The sequence below is a fragment of the Meles meles genome, chromosome 12 (genome assembly GCF_922984935.1).
Source record: "Meles meles chromosome 12, mMelMel3.1 paternal haplotype, whole genome shotgun sequence".
NCBI classification, from domain to species: domain Eukaryota; kingdom Metazoa; phylum Chordata; class Mammalia; order Carnivora; family Mustelidae; genus Meles; species Meles meles.
Genome location: NC_060077.1, coordinates 82,998,544 through 83,019,376, shown reverse-complemented (window position 1 = coordinate 83,019,376; position 20,833 = coordinate 82,998,544). Strand labels below are relative to the sequence as shown.

The 20,833-nt window shown below is 46.1% G+C and overlaps 2 protein-coding genes across 2 annotated transcripts in view; both read left to right on the top strand.

The window, feature by feature from the left end:
* Positions 1 to 541: 541 nt before the first annotated feature.
* The window catches only part of BCL2 (BCL2 apoptosis regulator), a 167,859-nt gene continuing 147,567 nt past the window's right edge, over positions 542 to 20,833 (top strand). Inside the window, exons 1-2 of the mRNA XM_046025155.1 lie at positions 542 to 1,672; positions 1,889 to 2,743. Coding sequence (XP_045881111.1) covers positions 2,171 to 2,743 — 573 coding nt within the window. The 5' untranslated portion in view covers positions 542 to 1,672; positions 1,889 to 2,170. The remainder of the gene's footprint in view (positions 1,673 to 1,888; positions 2,744 to 20,833) is intronic.
* Positions 17,611 to 18,270, top strand: LOC123954202 (cytochrome c oxidase subunit 5A, mitochondrial-like). Its single transcript, XM_046025156.1, has one exon. It carries the CDS (start codon positions 17,669 to 17,671, stop codon positions 18,119 to 18,121), a length of 453 nt encoding a protein of 150 aa, XP_045881112.1. The 5' UTR covers positions 17,611 to 17,668; the 3' UTR covers positions 18,122 to 18,270.

The following is a 20,833-nucleotide window of genomic DNA, read 5'->3' as shown; positions in this document are numbered from 1 at the left end:
AGGTCCCACTGCTCGGGGTCAGCGTGGGCCTGGTCTCCCCGGCAGCTGCCAGGAGCCGGCAACACGGTGTGTTCACGTACACACGCGCGCGCGCGCACACACGCGTGCACACTCGGTTAAAGGGGTCGAAGCGATTCCCGGCGCGCGCGCGCGCGCGCACACACACACACACACACACACACACACACACACACTCGGTTACAAGGGTCGAAGCGATTCCCGGCCGTTGCGCCCTTGGCGCACCCACCGGACGGCCGCCCTGCCGGCCGCGTGCAGTCCCCCGGGCGCCCCCGGCCCCTCGCCGGCCCCTGAGAGCGCGCCGGGCCGCTGCAGGCCCGAGGAGGCCTCTCGCACACCCACCGCGCCGCGGCCGCGCGGGAGGCCTGCGCCGCCCGCGCCACCCACCGGCCGGGCCCGGCGGGCGGGCGGGCGGAGCGGAGCTGGCCGGGCGGGCGGGGGCGTCCCGGGCGCGCCCTCCCCGGCTGCGGGCCCTGCGCGCCATGTGTCCTCCGTGGGGCGCGCCGCTCCGAGCCCGGCCGCGGCTCCTTTAACCCGGGAAGGGGAGCGGGGCGGAGGGGCGGCGGGGCGGCTCCGAGGAGGGCTCTTTCTTTCTTCTTTTTTTGAATGAACCGTGTGACGTACGTACAGGAAACCAGTCGGTTAGAGAGAATGAAGTAAGAGGCCAGCCCCCACCCCCCCCCCCGCCCCGCGCCCGCCCCCTTCCTCCCCGCCCCCTCCCCCGCCCGCCGCGCTCCCGCCCGCCGCTCTCGGTTTCCCCGCCGAGCCGCCGCCGCCGCCGCCGCCGCCGCTGCCAGCGAAGGTGCCGGGCCCCGGGCCCTCCCCGCCGGCGCGGCCGTCATCGCCCGGAGCGGGTGCGCGGCGGGAGCGCGGAGGGGGCGGCCGCCGCCAGCGCCGCCGCGCAGGAGCAGGAGGAGGAGAAAGGGTGCGCAGCCCGGAGGCGGGGTGCGCCGGTGGGGTGCAGCGGAAGAGGGGGTCCAGGGGGGAGAACTTCGTAGCAGTCATCCTTTTTAGGAAAAGAGGGAAAAAATAAAACCCTCCCCCACCACCTCCTTCTCCCCACCCCTCGCCGCACCACACACAGCGCGGGCTTCTCGCGCTCCGCACCGGCGGGCCGGGCGCGTCCTGCCTTCGTTTATCAAGCAGCTTTTCGGAAAATGCATTTGCCGTTCGGAGTTTAATCAGAAGAGGATTCCTGCCCCCGTGTCCGGCTCGTCCGGTGGCCCCCGGTCCCTGTCTGTCTCCCGTGGAGGAGTGAAGCGGTCCCGCGGATAGAGATCCATGTCTGTGCCCGCGCGTGTGTGTGCGTGTGTAAATTGCCGAGCGGGGGAAAATCACAGGACTTCTGCAAATACGGGACTGAAAATTGTAATTCATCTGCCGCCGCCGCTGCCTTTTTTTCCTCGTGCTCTTGAGATCCCCGGTTGGGATTCCTACGGATTGACATTTCTGTGACGGAGAAGTCTGGGAATCAAACTGGAAATTCTCCTAATTTTTTACCCTCCCTCCCCCAACTCCTGATTCATTTGGAAGTTTCAAAGCAGCTATAACTGGAGAGTTCTGAAGATTGATGGAATCTTTGCCTTATGCATTTGTTTTGTTTTCACAAAAAAGGAAACTTGACAGAGGATCATGCTGTCCTTAAAAAATACAAGTAAGTTCTTTGCACAGGAAATTGGTTTAATGTAACTTTCAATGGAAACAATTGAGATTTTAACTTTAAGTGCATTCGAATAAGTTTAATTTCCAGGCAGTTTAATACATTCTTTTAAGCTGTGTTTCTTGTAGTGTGTATGCCCTGCCTTCTTTCACCCAGTGTATAAAGGAAAATGCACCTGATTTTGACTTAGTTTTCTTTTTGACCTTTCAGCATCGCAGAGGAAGTAGACGGATATTAACAATAATTAATAATAATGTGCCTCATGAAATAAAGATCCGAAAGGAATTTCAGTAAAAATTTCCTGCATCTCATGCCAAGAGGGAAACACCAGAATCAAGTGTTCCGCGTGACTGAAGACACCCCCTCATCCAAGAATGCGAAGCACATCCAATAAAATAGCTGGATTATAACTATTCTTTCTTTCGGGGCCGTGGGGCGGGAGCAGGGGCGAGAGGTGCTGCTGGTACCCGGCTGCTTTTCCTCGGGGGAAGGATGGCGCACGCTGGGAGAACAGGGTATGATAACCGGGAAATAGTGATGAAGTACATCCACTATAAGCTGTCGCAGAGGGGCTACGAGTGGGATGCCGGAGACGCGGGCGTCGCGCCCCCGGGGGCCGCCCCCGCGCCGGGCATCTTCTCCTCCCAGCCCGGGCGCACCCCCGCGCCGGCCAGGACCTCGCCGCCCCCGCCCCCCGCAGCCCTCGCCGCCGCCGCCGCCGCCGCGGGCCCTGCGCTCAGCCCCGTGCCACCTGTGGTCCACCTGACCCTGCGCCAGGCCGGCGATGACTTCTCCCGTCGCTACCGCCGCGACTTCGCGGAGATGTCCAGCCAGCTGCACCTGACACCCTTCACCGCGAGGGGACGCTTTGCCACGGTGGTGGAGGAGCTCTTCAGGGATGGGGTGAACTGGGGGAGGATTGTGGCCTTCTTTGAGTTCGGTGGGGTCATGTGTGTGGAGAGCGTCAACCGGGAGATGTCGCCCCTGGTGGACAACATCGCCCTATGGATGACTGAGTACCTGAACCGGCACTTGCACACCTGGATCCAGGACAACGGAGGCTGGGTAGGTGCGCGTCTGCTTGAGTGTGCGTCTGGGCTGGACGTTTCCAGTCAGGCTGAGAATCCGTGCTTGGAGTGTGGGTGGGCTCCTGGGCCAAGGGCAGGCTGATGAGCCAGGGAAATAAAGCAGGGTGCCTCCTTCCCTCACCCTACCCCCGCCCCCCAATGAAGGCCCCGCTGCCAGACCTGTTGTTGATGATTCCTTCGGGCCAAAAGTGTTTTCCTTGCTTGCCAGCCGTCGAGGGTTAAAGATCCAGCATTTGCTATCCAGTGGGAGCTCGGGATAAATGGTGTCCTTTCAGGGTTTACTAGACTTGGGGGGTCCAGAGATCCTCCCCTCACCCCCAACCGCCCTGGCAACTCATGAGCTAGACTCCAGGTTGGGTTGGCAATCCGCGTGTTTGACAAGTCCCCCTGGGAATTTCTTATTTGTACTACAATTTGGGAACTACCCAGTTAGAAGAACAGACTCCACCAGAGGACCAAGGGCATGCCTTTTCTGACTCACTTGGTAAGATCTACCGTAAGAGGAAATCCAGTGTAGCCCGCTTTCCCTGGATAACCTAGATGTGTTTGTAAAGAGGTAAGTTGACTTTCGGAAAGGGCACAAACTCCATCCCGTGGCGTGTGCCACATGGTTCCCAGTGGGCATGACTGAGTGTCTTGAAGAACATTGGGCCATGGATGCTTTATCTCATCAGTGACATAATTTGTTCTGGTTGCATACTTTGCATTCTATTTCTGTACCGGGTGTATGACTTTAAAGTTTACTGTAATTTTAGCATCTTTTACTTTTCACCACCTAGAGTCCACATCATTTGGTGGTCTCTGCTGGAAAAACTTGCATCCACAGTATCTGTAGAAAGTGTAGACACCTTGATTCTCAGTTGTGGACGCTGTCATGCTCTGAGGTTAGTGGTACTGATCGATGCCTGTAGCTTTGAAGAACGTCTGTGCGGTGATTTTTTTTCTGGTGCTAGATGGAGCTTCCATCATGTTATAAAGTATTGTTTTGTGTGATTCTTTGGGGGAGGGGGTCCAGAGCCTAAGACTGAAGAATTGTAATTGAGATCTGCATCTTATCTGTAAAATTCCCAATTTATGGAAAAGTAAAAGAGAAATCTTGTCTGAAAAATTTTCAGACTTTTTGTTTTAAGGTGAAGAATTCTTTTTGAAAAAGGATGCAATGCAGTCCTTCCTTGTATTGTCTCTAGGGAGAATTACTGATGTTATTATTTTATAGGAACTAACAGGACCACAAAGCCTAAAAATTATTACAAATGGATTCAATTTCAAGAAGCACATTATATATTTTACTACAGTTTACAAGCGTGCTAACATTAAGGCCAAGAAAAAAGAGAAAAAGCCAAGAGAGTAGACGGCTGACATGAAAATCTGATCCTATTTGATCAAGGTTGACAAAACTCTGATGCCACTTTCAGTGTTTAAAAGGAAAATATCCCCATTTAAATTTCTAACAATTAAAATGCTCCTTGTGAATTGTCTTTTCAAGATCCTATATTGTCAGATCTTTAGTAATTCTGGGAGAATTTACTAAAGGGTAAAAGGATATTTTTGTTAAAAGTTTGGTTAAGTAAGTGGTTTTATTTTTAACCACCATAACCAAAAAGGTAGAGAGTTCCAGACTCCCAAAAGGATCTTTTTAAAACCAACGTAAAACTTAGTGACAGTCCATATTTTTATGAAAAAAAATTTCAAAATTTTTTTTCTAGTTGAAAGAAATACAAGGTGGTAACTCTTATCTGTTAAGAAATTTAATGAAAAGCTAGGAGAGAGAGGGAGGAGTCAAGATAATGAAAAGCTAGGAAACAGACATGCTTATGATAGAAATTAAGATAGAACCTTGGCCTTTGTTTTGTTGCATTTTACTACGTTAACATCTCATGCAGTTGAGTTTACCTTTTAAGCGACGCTTACTTTTAACTCCTTTCAAAATAGAGTCTTCATAGTAGAGCCTGTCTCTGTGGTCAACAGGTATCTGAGATTGATCAACGTCGAGGCTGCATTTTATGATGCCAAACCACAATGACGTACCATAGAACATGATAAAAAAGTTTTTTTGACAAAACCTTTCAGAGTAAAAATAAATCATATAGAGGCACAAATAGCCGATGGTAAAATGTGTCATTTTCAGAACAACATGTTGATGGATGACTGTATAGGAAAACAAAGGAATTTGGCCAAAAAAAGCAGGTATCAGGAAATGTAATCATAAGTGGATACTTTGGAATCAAAGTGGTAGTATTTGAGAGTTACAAATGATTTACCTATCCTTTCAAATGGGCATGACTAATTAAATGTCTGGTTTAGGCATATGACATACAGACAGATTCTCCACCCCCCCCCCCCGAAATTTGCACCAATCAGAGTTGCGCCCTTAATACTGCATTGTATCTTGCAGTGTAAAGTACTCAGAATGCCCATTGTCAAATGTCAAAAGAGAGCTAGTACATTCTTGTAAATTTTGACAATGACTTGTGTGGCTTCTAGGACTCAGTGGATCAGACTGCACGTAGAATAATGGGCGTTTCGGATCTGAAGTCACTTTTTTTCTTTGCTGCTGTTGATGCAAAATCAGCCTTCTGAGATTAAGGAAAACTGTTTGTATTTTGTGTTCCATAGCTTGGAGAAAGTGTCTTGGAGGAGAGGCGTCTGAGACATAGCCCCAGAAGCCTACAAATTAAATAAAGACTAAAGAAGAAATTGGGTTAAAACGGAGTGTAGCTTTATTCTTAAGTTTGAATAAGACATTGTGAGAGAAGCAGGACAGAGGGAGTACAAGACACCATTAGTTCTAGGTCTGAGACCCCACTACTCCAAGTGGGGTCACAGACCATCACCTGGGAGCTTCCTAGAGAAGCAGCTTCTCAGGTTCCACCCCATAGCTAATGAGTCGGAACCTGTGGTTCTCACGAGATCCACGTTGTCAAATGCACATAAAAATTAGAGATGTTGACTATTATCTACCATTGGTTCCTGGGGCCATCTTTTAGGAAGAAGGACAGTGTGGGATGGATCCTCCAGCATCCCATTCCAGCAGCCTCCCGGGTTTCTAGTATTACCTAGAATACTGAGTATTTCCCAGATGTCCACTAGTGTGATCTGATCCTTGGATGAGATACCCTGGAATGAAAGAGAGGAGATAAATTATTGTAAGCTCCGATCTTCTCAAGAATGTTTTTCATGGTAGCTATACAGTTTGCATTGGCATTATTGATCCCAATAAAGTAAGTAACACAGGTCTTCTATTCCAATTAAAGGCAGGGGATTTCTCTCTTTCGATAGCTCCATTAGTTATTATTTTATCCCCTAGTAACATGGTTTGAGTTCTGTGGATGCGTTGACTAAGATTGCTTCAAGGCGAAGGGGCTCTTGAGGGGAAGTGTTGAGATAAGGGCACTTTGACCATGAGCGAGGTTGATAGCTCCCTCCAGGCCGAGAAATGGGACAACATTCAGCTTCATGTCTCATTAGAGAGTGAGGTGTGGGCTACTAAAAGAAAGAGAAGGCTTAAATGGGAGATTAGCTTCATTCCGTTGATGAGATGGTGGCGTGACTTTTCTTTTTCCTTTTTTTTTTTTTTTTTTTTTTTTGCCTTTTGGTCTTTGTGGTTTAGGAAGACAGGAACTTACTTCTCCACATCCAGTAGAGGTTAGCTTCCTTTTTATTAGTTGGTCGGCAAGCAGTTTCTAACTTCTGTTGGCAGTCCAGATCCACCAAAACACTTGGTTAACTAGAAAGCAATGCCATTCTCGTGCCAGTGTAGGAAATAAGTGAAAAAGCATCATTTTCCTGGCAGCCAAGTATCAGCTGGTTATGGCCGATTTTGGCAGTGAAATGATAGGGATTAAAAATAGTCTGAAGATGGTCTAGTCTTAAGTAAGATATTTAATGATGAACTTTCCTTGGGAAAGTGCATCTTTCTTCCTGCTAAGGACCACGTGACTCCCTGCAATAATTTATTCCGTAGGAAAAAAACTACATGGTCGCCCCTGGAGTTTGCAAGTCACGTGCTGTTGAGTGATTGTATTTGTGGACCTTTGTAAAATTTTATAGTTCACTTAGTTCCCTTTTCTGTCGTAGGGCTTTCCTTGCTGTTCAATGTCTGTTGCAAACATGGCTTTCTTTTGTGTGTCGTGTTACTTTCAGCTGTGCTGTCTAGTGAGAACTGATTAATCTTTTTTAACAGTCCTTAATTGACCTGGTACATTTCAGATTGTTTAAATGCATAGAACGCCAGGTAACAGAAAGCCACAAGTTGTTGTTGTTTTTAAAAGCAAACTCTCAAAGTTTTGCCTTATTTTTGCTTCTAGTCCTAGTTGGTTTTCTGGAGGAAGAGTAATAAACTCACTCAGAAAGCAGGTGTGTGGGTGCTGTGTGTCTGACTAGTGGTCCTGCTCAGCGGTCCCCATGCCCATTTCTGAGGTCGCTCATTGTGTCTTAGCAATAGTCACGCAAAGCAGTATCTCAGCCCAAATGCAATTGTGCTAGAAAAACAACACTGTCTTTGTCGTGTATAAGTAGAAAGGTTCCCCCACCCCTGCCCTGAGATAGATTGTATTTGAGGTTCAAAGGTTCTGTTAAACCTTTTTAAGGTACTCTAATATCATCACCTTATTCAGTCATAGCTGTAACCTTGCAAGCTGGTCACCCCTTCCCCCAGCTACACACAGGAGACCACTCTGTGAATTTATTTCATTAGGAAGCTTTTCTTTTTCATTCTTCTTGGTTTGATTCAAACAGTGTTAGTGCTTGACATATAAAGAGGATTAACGATGAAAATCATCCAAGGACTGAAACAGCTTTTCGACGTGATTGCCAGTCTTTATGTCCCTAGCCCTGGGTTAGAGTGGGGACACAGGAAAGACAGCTTTTACCCCTGCATTGGGTGACCTCACAGGTTAGTGTCATAGGTGTCTAAGTGAACTCATAGTTAACCGCAACCCTATTAGCATGATCCTAGAGGCTCAGATTTAGAGAGAAAAAGAAAAAAAAACCCAAGTATATATTATTTTGCATACACTTCTATCTTTGTCTAAAAAAATTACTTCTAACCATATGGCTGTTCATGTGTGCATTAGGTCTGATTTAAATAGGAGGAGAAATGTAGGTAATTTAAAAAACACTGTACAATACAAACACACACTTAAGAGAACTGAAAGGCCAGGGGAGTTCCCTTGTTAAATATTTACCCATTAAACACCCTTAATACACATTAAGAAGATTTAATAAACACCTGTCTTCAATTTTTAAGGTGTTTCAGTAATTCCTTGTATTTAAAAGACAATCAAGGCTTTGAATAGGATGATTAGAATGACTTAATTTGAAGAACTGCCTTTCTTAAATCATCCTTGTATGCAGAAAAACACAAGTTGATTTTGAACAGAACATGGGCTCTTCCTTTGAGAGAGATTTAAAAAAAAAAAAGCTTTTGTTTTCTTTTGTTTTAGGTTATAGTACTGTTCCCTTTACTGAGGCTCCTCTTCCAAAATCTGTTTATAGAAATTTCTAGTCCACTGTAACATTTGTGTTCCCAAAAGGCAGGTCTTGTACTGTCTAACTGCTTGCACTCGTGATCCTCCTTCTTTAAATGGAAGATTGTAAAACTTTTGAAATTACAACCAAGCCTTTTTCCTTCACCAGTTTGTTCTGATATATGCTCAGCTCTATAGTGCTGACATTGTTTCTCTGTTTTTTACTTGCCAGACAACAGAAGGACAGATAGCTGTCCTTCAGTAAGAATAATGATTGCATGATTGTTTCTAGCTCTTTCTCATGGGGCCCTGCCCCATGACTGTCCCCTAGCTGCCCATCATCCCACTGCTGGGAAGCCTTCAGAATATAGGTCCTATGCCTTCCTGACACAGGCAGGGTAGGAGTCACCTGAAGCAAAGAATGTTCTGCCTGCATTCCAGCAAGAGGGAGTGGAAGAGGGCTGTGGCCAGAGCTAGAATATAACCTCGACTTCAGTCTTGCTGCAGGCAGCAGGCAGCAGGGCAACGCACAATTCTGTCCACAGACGGTGACACTTTTCCCTTAGAGATGGTGAATTCCAGCCGCTCTGGGGAATGAGGGGAGATAGAATCCGCCCGCAGAATGTTTGCTTGCTCGGATCTCTGCAGTGTGAGATTAGAGGGGTTATTCCCTGGCCATAGAGAAGTTTTGACTAACTTAATTAAAATAGCTTCTATTCAAGACCACTTCCCCACCCGCCCCTTAAACGTGTTTGAAAGGGAACGTCCCTGCCATGCTGGGGTGACCGTTTGTAGCAATGTACTGAGAGCTACTTGGGTGATTTTTCTTGGGGGATTGACAGGATTTTGTGAGAAACTTCTCGACAGAATGGGGACCTCTCTTCCCCGTGACACATGGAACACGCACTTCCCTGGGAAACTGTTTGGAAAATCTGTGTTTTCATCCTGCTCCTTGTTTTGCCTTCAGAATGTCAGGGATAGAGCCATATTCCATTTTTAGTTAATAATCAGCTCATCGGCTCTCTGGGGCTTCAACATAATGAGTCAGAAGCTTATGACTGACCCCACTCTCCTCTTTTACTATGCCTCCTGAAAACAACCCGAGGACCCACGACGTCAAGTGAAGCTTTCATATTTCAAGGGAGATTTTCCGTCGAGGCCAGTACAGCTTTCTCGTGACAGTTCCAATTACTGTATTTCTCTCTTTTTAACTATCTTTTCTTAAGCTGCGGAAGTATCGGGAGTTTGCGACTTTTAATGTTTGGAGCACCGAACAAAGGATCAGTGTCGCAGGCTGTCTCTTCTTGACTATCTCCACAGCTTCTGGGCAGAGGACGAAGATAGCTTTAGCTGGCAGCACCATGAATGTCGTATCTGTGTAGTGACTCTGAAACTGCAGCCCGCTAGGCCACTCAGGTGCATTTGAATTTTCCAGGAGCTTCTGGGACAGATACTTAGTCCTCTTAATTCACTCCCTATTTGCTGTATGTATTACCCTCTCGCAATTAGAATAGGAGTAAAATTAACTGCAAATTATGTCCTCAGCGTCAGAGATTGGTATTTTTTCCTACTTAAGGAAAAAAAAAAGGCAAGTCCATAAATGATGCCTGTTGCCTCTTCTGAGTCTAAAATTTCAGGGCTACCCCCTAGTCATTTCCCTTATGAATTCCTGTTAGCATCTCTCTCTCTCTTTCATTTTAAAACTGAATACTTTTAGAGGTGGTTTTGAGTTTTTGTAATAACAAAATTGTTAGTATAGTGAGCCAGAGCCACTTACTAAATACTAAAGTAACAATATAAGAAGAAAAGAGTATGAAGAAGTCTTATCAAAACAAATGAGCAATCGTTCACAGAATTTAACTCACGAAAGGCAGGGATGGAAACGAAAAGCGTAATGAAGCTCTTGTGATTTCGCACATCAGACACGTTAATTTTTTTTTTTTCATTGAAAACCCGTTAACTGAGGGTCTGCTATGTGCAAGGCTCTATGCCAGGTGTTTTAGTTGAGTAAAAAATTGTGTGAGATCAACTTTGCCTTCAAGGAACTTGCCTAAAAAGATGTAAGTTGCTGTAATCTCTGCCACTCTTTAATGGATGGAGAGATCTGGTCCGGCTGAAAGGGGACCTGGAAGAGTTTCCTGCAGGAGGTGGTCAGTAGAGGTATGGGGAGGAGGCGTTTTAGATAACGGGACTGGAGAAGTCAGAGCAGACAGGAATGGATGAAGCCTAATTGGACAACATTGCAAATAGTAACGAGTCTGACTTGGTTGGGACGCAGAGCTCTCTCATGAGAGATGACTGGGCCCTAAGTTGAGACGTTTAAATAAATATGGTGAAGTGTAAATAAACTTGGTAGACATTAAAATGAGTATCGAAAGGGATCCAAGGCAAGGCGGGGTGTGTGGGCTTGCAGAACATTGCTGGACAGTGAGAGACCAGGTAAGGGGTTTGAACGGTGGCAGAGTGGGGAATGGAAAAGATGGTGCAGATGTGGGGGACAGTGTTGAAGGGAAAGCAAAGGACTTACAACAGGTTGAAGAAGCAGAAGACTCAAGTCTGAAACCCGGCTCGTTCAAAAAGTGTTATCGTCCTCAAGGGAAAGAGGAAAGATAAGAACAGTTGCTATTTTATGGGGATAAATGTGATGAAGTTAATTTTGGACATTTTCAGCTTGAGTCTCCAGTGGGATATCCAAGTGGAGATGCCCATTAGCAGTTAGCCTCGAGGATCTGAAGCTCAAGAGAGAATCTGGGGCAAGACTATGGTATGTTTTAACCCCCAAGCCAGGTAGATTTCCCATTTCCTTCCTGCATTTCCAGAAGTGGTCCTAACTGCCCATGCTGATTCCATACTGCTTTTCCCCCAAAGTCCTCTACAGACTTCTGTGGACTGGATGGAGGTGATTAGTGTGGGCTTGGCTTTCCACTACCAGTTTACTTACTGAGACAGTAATTCAACTTGAGTCAAATTAATGTTGTCCCAATATCCTAATAATAGCCCCCATTTGTGCAGATCTTATACAATCAAAGTGTTCTCCTTCATTGGTACTTCGTCATTTAGAAAAATATTTCTCCTATCCTATTTAACCGGCACCTAGCAGAGTAGATCATAGGTATGTACCATAGTTGTCTATTGAATGAATGAATGAATGAATGAATGAATGAATGAATAAAAGATTATGGAAGAGGCATTTTGAGCATCTGACTCTTCCCAACCAGCTAATGTTCTCCTACTTTGCTTAACTGTAGAGTGTGTCTGTGTTCCAAATGTCCCCCACGTCACAGATTTAATAGAAATGAGAAAAAGGAAAACACCTGTGGAGTATTTTCATTTCACCACTTATCACTGAATTGAAAAAGTCTGTCATTCATACTTGAATAGAAGTCTAGATTTACATTAAATTTATTTTAGAATTTAAATTGAAAATAATCTACATTAAACATTCAACTTCAGTAAAAGTCTTTAATGCTAATATTAGACACTAGGCTGTGGGTTGTCACCTTAGATCTCTTTCTACAAAGAGGCACACAGCCTCTACCATAAGTGCTTAGCTCCTCTCAGTCCCATGGTTCAAATCTCAAGCCCAGGAGAAGCCTTGATGGCTGAGATTTTCATCTCCTTATCTTTAAAGAAATCAGGGCTCGTCCAGGGTTCTCACAGTGGGAACAAGGTGGTTTCCTCCCTCCCCTAATGAGTGTTGTAGCTCCAATATAAAAGAACTACAACATAGAAGTCGCAGCGATAAATGAGCCCTTAGTTCTCCTCCCACGAAAACAAGCCGCCCGTTGAAGGTGGCAGTCAGTCGAGCTTAGTGTTCCCAGAGGTGAGAGAGCCTCTGATTTTACCTCTCCAGACACTGCCCAGCAAGAAGACCACCAGGGGTGTCCTGGATAAAAACCGCAGGCCTGGCAGCTTTGGACTCAGTGCTCTGTATTGCTTGAAGCCGGAATCACCGCCTCTCTGTGGTTTTAAGAACTGGTGGAATTTTGCATTTTAAGAACCCTCATCCCTTGGCATGAAGCAAACTCAAAGTGTTCTTGCCCATCCTTTGTCGTCTGTTTGAGAAAGATCGTATGATTTGTTTACTTGTAATGAAGCTCGACCATACTTCTCCAGGGGCTTTTTAAAAAGAAGGATGTGTCAGCTTGCAGATTTGTCCCCATGAATGAAACCACAAGCAAATTCTCTCCTCCCTCCCCTCCCCCCCTCGTTTCTTTAGTGACCATCTGTGCGTTACATTACCATTGCCAGACCCTCTTCAAGTGGCTTATCTATGAGTGAATTCAGAAACTTCAAATTATAAAGGACACCCAGATAATTGGCCTGTTCTCCCAAGAATCTGTCCCCCGTGCTGCTGCCAGATTCCTTCTTAATGAACACATCGAGTGACAGTGGGATTCTTGAGCTTGTCCGCATCCGTGAGAAAATGAGCTTCCCTGCTTTGTGACAGCTTGTGGCTCGGGGAAAAAAAATGACGGCCGTTGCACAAGTCTCCTTTGAAAGTCGTCTTCTTTCCCATAAATGAGACTTTGAGAACACACTTAAGGGGTTATTAGTTTTCTATTTCATGCTTGGCCTGTGTGTGAGAATAACACCAGCTGTCACTGCAAATCAGTAGCTAAACACGCTTTGTCTGGTTAATGTGAGCATTTAATATTTGGCTCAATTAAAAATTAACTGATGAAAGTACATGTCAGATGGAAACTGAAAATACCTTTGGAAGGAATATTGAAAGGGCATGACCAATGAGGAAATTAGTGCTTTTAAAATGTGGGGACTTGGGAGAAACTTAAAATGAGTCGAGACCCTTGACTCTTCCTTCGGACCTCGCTACCTGTTTGGCTCAGCACGGTACTGAAAAGGATGTCCTCATTCTTACGATGTAGGACCTAGTGGCATTTCTGTATTTTCTAGAGAATAACTGGGGTGTTTTGTTTTGTTCCATTTTATGCTGAATGATACGATGAGAGCAAACAGAACAAGGGATCATTTATTCATTTGTTCCACTTTTTTTTTTTTTTTTTAATGGAGCACGTGGTTAGGCCAAGCCCTGGGAAAGCGGGAGTGCTCCCAGTTTGCAGGGTGGAGATCATCACCCCGATGATGTGGAGCCTCGAGAGAGCCAGGAGAGAACATAGACAACCGCAGCAGGGGCACTTACTAGAGTCCAGGAAGTCTTCCCAGGAGAGGGGGCTGGAGCCTGAAGGAGGAGCCGGAGCTAACCTAGAGATGTGGGAAGGAGGCGCGAAGTGTGGCCCGTGGGAAGAACCTGGGGAACAAAGGTCAGGGACGCCAAGAGCCTGTGGTGGGTGGGCTTCTGGCAACCAGGAGTCCAGCTGGGCTGGAGGGAGGGAGGAGTGCAAGCGGTCAGATCAGAAAAGGCAATGCGGGGGTTGCACCGTGGAAGGGTTTATTCTAGAAAGGTCCTGCCATGAATGAGACAGGGAGAAGCTAGCTCAGCAAATGAGCTAGAGACCTGTGCCTGACCTGGACGAATGATAGTAGGGACAGCAAGAAGCTGATAGCCTTAAGCAATGATTGGGACTAGAACGGAGAGATTTTTATTTAGGAAGATAGAGTGATGGACTGAATGCTTCAGAACATGGCTCGTTTCTTCTTCAATTACAGTGCTCTTTTTCCATAATCATTTTGAAAAGAATATGGTCCTCGTCATAGTAAGTATATGAAAATATATGTTTTTCTTACTTCCCATTTGTTTCAGTTAACCCTGCCTGACTGAAAATTTTATTTTGTTAGAAGTCTCCTTGTAATAAATCATCATTAATAACCAGTTAACAAAACTGTATTTGAAGAAAGAAAGAATTCAGTTTTGAGAGGCAGTTTTCATAGACTCTTCCTCCGCATGAAAAAAATCTCAAGAGTGGGATCTCACTTCGACGGAGGATTTTAAAGATTTTATTTATTTATTTGACAGAGAGATCACAAGTAGGCAGAGAGGCAGGCAGAGAGAGAGGGGGGAAGCAGACTCCCTGCTGAGCAGAGAGCGGGATGCGGGGCTCCACCCAAGACCTTGAGATCATGACCTGAGCTGAAGGCAGAGGCTTAACCCACTGAGCCACCCAGGCGCCCCTCGACCGAGGATTTGAAAGTTTCCAAGGGAGTTTTGTGTCTGTTGGCCCCTTTGGTCTTCATGGCGACCCTAGACCAGGCAGGTGTTATTTTCCCACTTCTCCGCCCACACCTTTTTGTCCCCTCTTTGTTCCCATGCAAAGAGAAAGTTCTGGGGAGTTGTGGGGGAGCCAGGAAGGCCAGAGGAGCTGGTACTCATTCCCAGACTCAGAATCCAGTGGTTCTGTCCTTACACGGTGCTGCTTCTCAGGGTCTGTTTTCACGAGGACACCAGACTCCTCAACAGAAACTTAATCTAGTATATCTAATTGTTGAAAGTAGTATCCTCTGCTTCCTTTTACCTCAAAAAAAAAAAAAAAAAAGTCAAGGAAATTAAAATGTAGTCTTTCGTTTCAGGTTTCTCTCCCCCCTCCCCCTTTCATTTGACTTTTGAAGGGGGCTTCGTGTTTATAGGATGGGCAGAGGGGCACCTGACCTCTTGCCTTGTGAGGCCCACACGTCCGCTCAAGGCGCCGCGGCTGTGCTTGGGAGCTGGGCAGGACAGAGCAGGCAACTCCTCCAAGGGGACAGTGGTGCGAGGGACAGAAGAGTTCTGGAAACTCAGCTCGAGGGTTCTGGGACACAGCAGGGCAGGTAGAATTATATGAATGTAGGCAATCACTTTGATTGTTTGGCATCTCACCAGCAATGCGTGTTTTTGTTAACTCCTAAGATTGGCCTCTTTAGGTAAGCAACATAAACTTGGCGATGAAAGCGGTTTCTGAATTTAAAAAGCGGTGCAGCCTTCATCAGCAAGCTCCCCGGAGCGTCTAAAGGGCATGCGGCTATGTTAGTTCAACCTCATTTATTCAGCAAATACTGAGAAGAGCACTGGAGTTGTAGCAAAATACGTGGCGGTCAAGAGCCGTCCCTCGACCCTCTCATGAATCCAGTGTGGAAGTTAGCACAGTGAGCAGGCAAATCATTAACCATATCAGGGACTATACAGTATAGCAGAAAGGGGACAGACTGATTCAAGAGTGTCAGTGGGGCTTATAAATTCTTGCGAGAGTCCTGGGGTTCCTCTAGTGGTACCGCAGATTACACAGAGGACGGTAAATGGCTTTTTATTTTTTATTTTTTTTTTTTTTTAAAGATTTTATTTATTTATTTGACAGAGAGAGATACAAGTAGGCAGAGAGGCAGGCAGAGAGAGTGAGAGGGAAGCAGGCTCCCCGCCGAGCAGAGAGCCCGATGCGGGACTCGATCCCAGGACCCTGAGATCATGACCCGAGCCGAAGGCAGCGGCCTAAACCACTGAGCCACCCAGGCGCCCCGGCTTTTTAAAGTTAACAGCTGAAAACACAATGTCCTACCTTAGTATAACACAGCACGTGTGTCAGTTCAAGGGTGGGGGGGGGGGGGTTACATGCACAATAGAGAGTTAGAGAAGACTTCATTTTTGGCCAAAATGTTTGGAACATTTTTCCCCCCTTACCCCTACCGGTCTTTTCATTTCCCACTTTTCCATGTATCACAAAGTTGTTCAAACGGCCCCAGTCATGGAAAGCCAGGAGGAAGGAAGAAGGAACTGATCGCACCCTGCCACATGCCAGACTGGGCTTAGCGCCGCTATGGATAGGAGATAATTCAACCCCCATAACCTCTTCTGAGGGTAGGAAGTGGAATTACAGATTGGGGAAGCAGAGGTTTGCAAAATCAAGGAATTTTCCCCAGTAAGAGGCAAAACCAGATCCTTTTTTAGGCAATCCAAGCGGTCATGGATATCCTCTAAAACTTCAGGAATTTTTTTTTTTTTTAATGTAAAATAGAAACCTATAAGAAAGTAACACTTGACTGCCTGTGACTTTTTGGTTTCTTTTGTGTTTCCTTAGGAAGCCAATTAGTCATCTTTATTTTAGTAATGAGGAGGTGAAATCTTTCATAACACGAACTTTTTAAAAGTTCTTTCGTAGTTGAAAAAAAAAAGAGAAACATTTTGTTTCCGTCTGTCTCCTCTTTGGCTCCAACAGTCTGTGTAAATAGCTTTTGAAAAATAAGTAGTAATCACCACTTCATACCGGAGACCAGACACCTGATTCCGAAGCTGTCCTAGGGGTCAGCGTGTGTGTGCTGGAATAACAAATCCGCAGTGCGTTCCCGGTTCAAGAGAAATGACCTCACTGTCCAATTGTAACCTACCTGATGCCTTAATCAGGAGGTGGGAAAAGTCTGTGGTTTTACCTCTTGTGTCATCCTCAGCCCTCTGCTGTCTTATTTTAGGCATGACCTTAGTGTTTTTTTCCAGAGTCCAGAGGTGGAATGACATGTTACTCAAGCTTACAAGATGATGATGTATCCCTTTTTTTATATTTAGCTGTAAATTTTATTCTACTCATAAACAAACCCACTTTCAGCCACCACGGTGTATCGAGGGAGAGTTGTTTCCATCTCCCTTGGTTTAATTTGGATACATTTGACCTAGAACAGCACAGTGTTTCCACAATAACATTTGAACAGGATGCTGCTGCTGGGCTAGTCTGCCGGGTTCAGGGAGTTTCAGGGAGTTTCAGGGAGTTTCGGAGTGGGCCAGGAAACTGCTTTCTTAAAAGAAACCTCAACACTAAGGCCTGACAAGATAGGAAACTCTCACTAGGCTCCTTATTAAACCTATCTGTTTTTCCTTGCTTTCTCATTAATTTCTGTGTCTCTTCGTGTTATTAAACAGTATCGGTTGAATAGTTCACTTAAGTTCATGTGCTAAATGAGTAACTCAAATTCAGAAGGCATAAAATAAAAACAAAAAATTGTTTGAAGGGGTTTGTTTAAGAAAGCATATGTAAATAAAAAATTAAACGTGTCTCCCAGGCACAACACGTTATAATTTTTAGAGTAGAACTTCATGGTATTTCATAAGGAAGCAAAAAAGGAAGGGAAATCATTATTCAGGCAGAGGGACAATAGTAACCTTTCATTAATCGAGACAGAGTTCAAAACCAGGCTCCCCAAACCCTGGGATCTGTGTTTGCTGAACTGAACACCCTACTAGCTATTTCTGCTCTCTTCTGGGGACTAGCCTGCTTTAAAAATGCGGGTCCAATATAATTAAAGTGTTTAATTTATAAGCTACAACCCAACATGATAATGTCTAAAAGTCTGCTTTATGTATTTTTACAAATTCTTAAAATCTCAAGGACTTGAGATAATTAGGACTTTTTGTTTTTTAATGGCTTTCTGTGTGACCTCTTAGTGGTCCCACTAAGACCACTGAGAGTGGTCTCAGTGATCCTGGGACAAGAGAGGGGTACATTTGGGTTCACACCCGGCTTCTCTTCAGCCTTGGTCTGCGCGCCGCCGTCGCCGTCATGCTCGGCGTCGCTCTCCGCCCTTGCACTGTAGCCGCAGCCGCCCGTGCCAGCCCTCGAGGCCTCCAGTACTCAAGCCCGGTCCCCGGCCCCGCCGCCGCTGTCCAGTCTCTTCGCTGCTACTCCCATGGGTCACATGAGACAGATGAGGAGTTTGATGCTCGCTGGGTGACATACTTCAACCAGCCAGATATTGATGCCTGGGAATTGCGTAAAGGGATGAACACACTTGTTGGCTATGATCTGGTTCCCGAACCCAAAATCATTGATGCTGCTCTACGGGCATGCAGACGGTTAAATGATTTTGCTGGTGCAGTTTGCATCCTAGAGGTTGTTAAAGACAAAGCAGGACCTCATAAGGAAATCTACCCCTATGTCATCCAAGAACTTAGACCAACTTTAAATGAACTGGGAATCTCCACTCCAGAGGAACTGGGCCTTGACAAAGTGTGAATCCCATGGATGGGCTTCTCAAGGATTTATTCATAATGCTACTTGATTGTAAACAATCACCTGGAAATACTGATGGTAACATATTACCTTATTTGAACAAGTTTTCCTTTATTGAGTACCAAACCATGTAATGGTAACTTGGACTTTAATAAAAGGGAAGTGAGTTTGAACTGAAAAAAAAAAAAAAAAAAAAGAGGGGTACATTTGGAATCTGTGCCCAGGATGGGCTCCCTCCTGTCCAGCATGAAGAGGAGAAAGCTCTTTCCTTTCTCTGCCTCAGTCGTACCTGCGATTATTTATAATGCTGACGTGGAAACGAAGAGCACTAGTTTGTCACCAGGATTGTAATTGGTGGATGACAAGTCTTTATGACCGCAAAGTCCATTAACACTCTATTTAGTAATTATGATGATTCTAAACACAACTAAGAACTAGGAAGTAATTTCAGCCCCTCCTATGCACAAGGGTAACACAAAGGTTACACGCCAAAGGTCATACCCAATTAGTCATAAGAACTGGGCCATCATTCTTAACAGAGTTGGGGTGTGTGTGCTTTGCGCGTGTGTGTGCGCGCGCGCGCACGTGCCCCTGCAAGTCTTGGAGAGAAAGAGACAGAAATAGACATACCTGATAGTTACCATTTTAACTATTTTTTAAGTGCATAGTTCAGCGGCATTCCATAAATTCTCAGTGTTGTCCCACCGCCCTCACCATCCATTCCAGAACTTTTTCACCACCCCAACTGAAACTCTGACTCCGTTAAACACAAACTCCCCATTCCCTCCTCCCCTTGGCCCCTAGAACTACTTTTTTACTGTCCCTGTGAATCTGACCATTCTAGGCACCTCACACAAGTGAAACACACAGTATCTGTCCTTTTGTGTCCGGCTTATCTCACTAACAATATGTTTTCGGGGTTCATCCATGTTGTAGCCTCTGTCAGAATATCATTCCTTTTTTTGAATTAAAAAAAATTTTTTTATTTATTAACATATAATGTATTATTTGCCCCAAGGGTACAGGTCTGTGAATTGTCAGTCTTACACAATTCACAGCACTCACCATAGCACGTGCCCTCCCCAGTGTACATCACCCAGCCACCCTATCCCTCCCTCCAACCCCCCACCAACCCTCAGTTTGTTTCCTGAGATTAAGAGTCTCTTATGGTTTGTCTCCCTCTCGATCCCATCTTCTTTCATTTTTCCTCCCTTCCCCCCATGATCCCTGGCCCTGGCTCTCAAATTCCTCATAGCAGAGAGCTCATATGATAATTGTCTTCCTCTGATTGACTTATTTCCCTCAGCATAATGCCCTCTAGTTCCATCTGCGTTGTTGTAAATGGCAAGATTTCATTTCTCTTGACGGCTGCATAGTATTCCATTGTGTATATATACCACATCTTCTTTATCCATTCATCTGCTGTTGGACATCTGGGCTCTTTCCATAGTTTGGCTATTGTGGACATTGCTGCTGTAAACATTCGGGTGCACGTGCCCCTTCGGATCCCTACGTTTGTATCTTTAGGTTAAATAATTTTCCATTCAGAGTTTTTTTGTTTTTGTTTTTATTTATAATACATCTTCTCACAAGGTCAGTTACATTTTCTCTGGTTTGTAGAAATGGCGCAGACAGTCCATTAGTCCCGAGTGGGAAGCAGAGTCTGCAAATTATTAGAAAAATTACGTGGAGAGTCTGACTGTAAGGAAGAGGATAACAAGGCATGAAGCCCCGCTCAGGAATGCCAGACCCGGCCGTGTGAGGCTCCTCCGTGTGGGGCGGATGATGACAAAGGTCGTAGCAACCCTCGAGGTTGTCCCCAGGTCATGGCTTGGGCCAGGCTCGCAATGCTGCTGGGTCAGCAGGACGGGGTCCCTTTCCAGAAGGGGGAGTTGAAGAGTTCAGGGAAAGAGGGTAGTCCGTTTCTGAAATGTTTCCCTTCCAAATGGTTAAGATTTTTTAAAAGTTTTGGGTTCAGTCATCTGAAAAATGCGCTTATGGGCCACGATTCATTCCAGAACGCAGGGCGAGGGAGGAGGCAAGGCAGTGGCCACGTGAAAAAGAAGCAGCAGACGAGGCACCCTCACACGTGGGCTCACCTGCACCTTCCTTTTCTTCGACCTTGCTTTCTAGGGCCGAGCATGGAAGGGATCTGGACTACGGGGCATGTGGGTGTTGGTGTCTCTGGGGGGTTTCTGCTGGAGTGCTGCGGCTAAGCTATCCTTGCTCTGCCCGAGGGACATTGTTGGCATATTTGGAACAACGAGGCGCCCTGCCACGTGCCCCAGAAGGGCTCGTGTGCCCTGACTCAGAGCATCTGTCCCTGGACTTCGTTGCCACTGTGGGACAGTGACATGTGGTTACTCGCTCGTTCGCCGGGCTCAGTGCCTGTGAGGTTTCTCTGTGCGATCTCCGGCCTCGTGGAGGGCAGCCGCCTGGGGAGGCAGATGCTCCATTAGAAATCTCGCAATCCAGAGAGTTTTTCCTGAGGAAGTTAAGGATGGCTTCCTGGAGGTGGTGTCTTGCAGGCTGGTTCTTGAAGGCTACACAAGAGCTTGCCCTGCGGGGGATGGGAGAGGGTCCTGTGTGCAAGTACGGAGAGTCATGGGAAGGTTGTGACGAGTTGGGGATGGCACAGAAGTCAGCGCGACCAGAGTATAGGCACTGTGGGGTGGAATGCAAGGAGATGAAGCCGGGGGGATAGACAAGACAAGT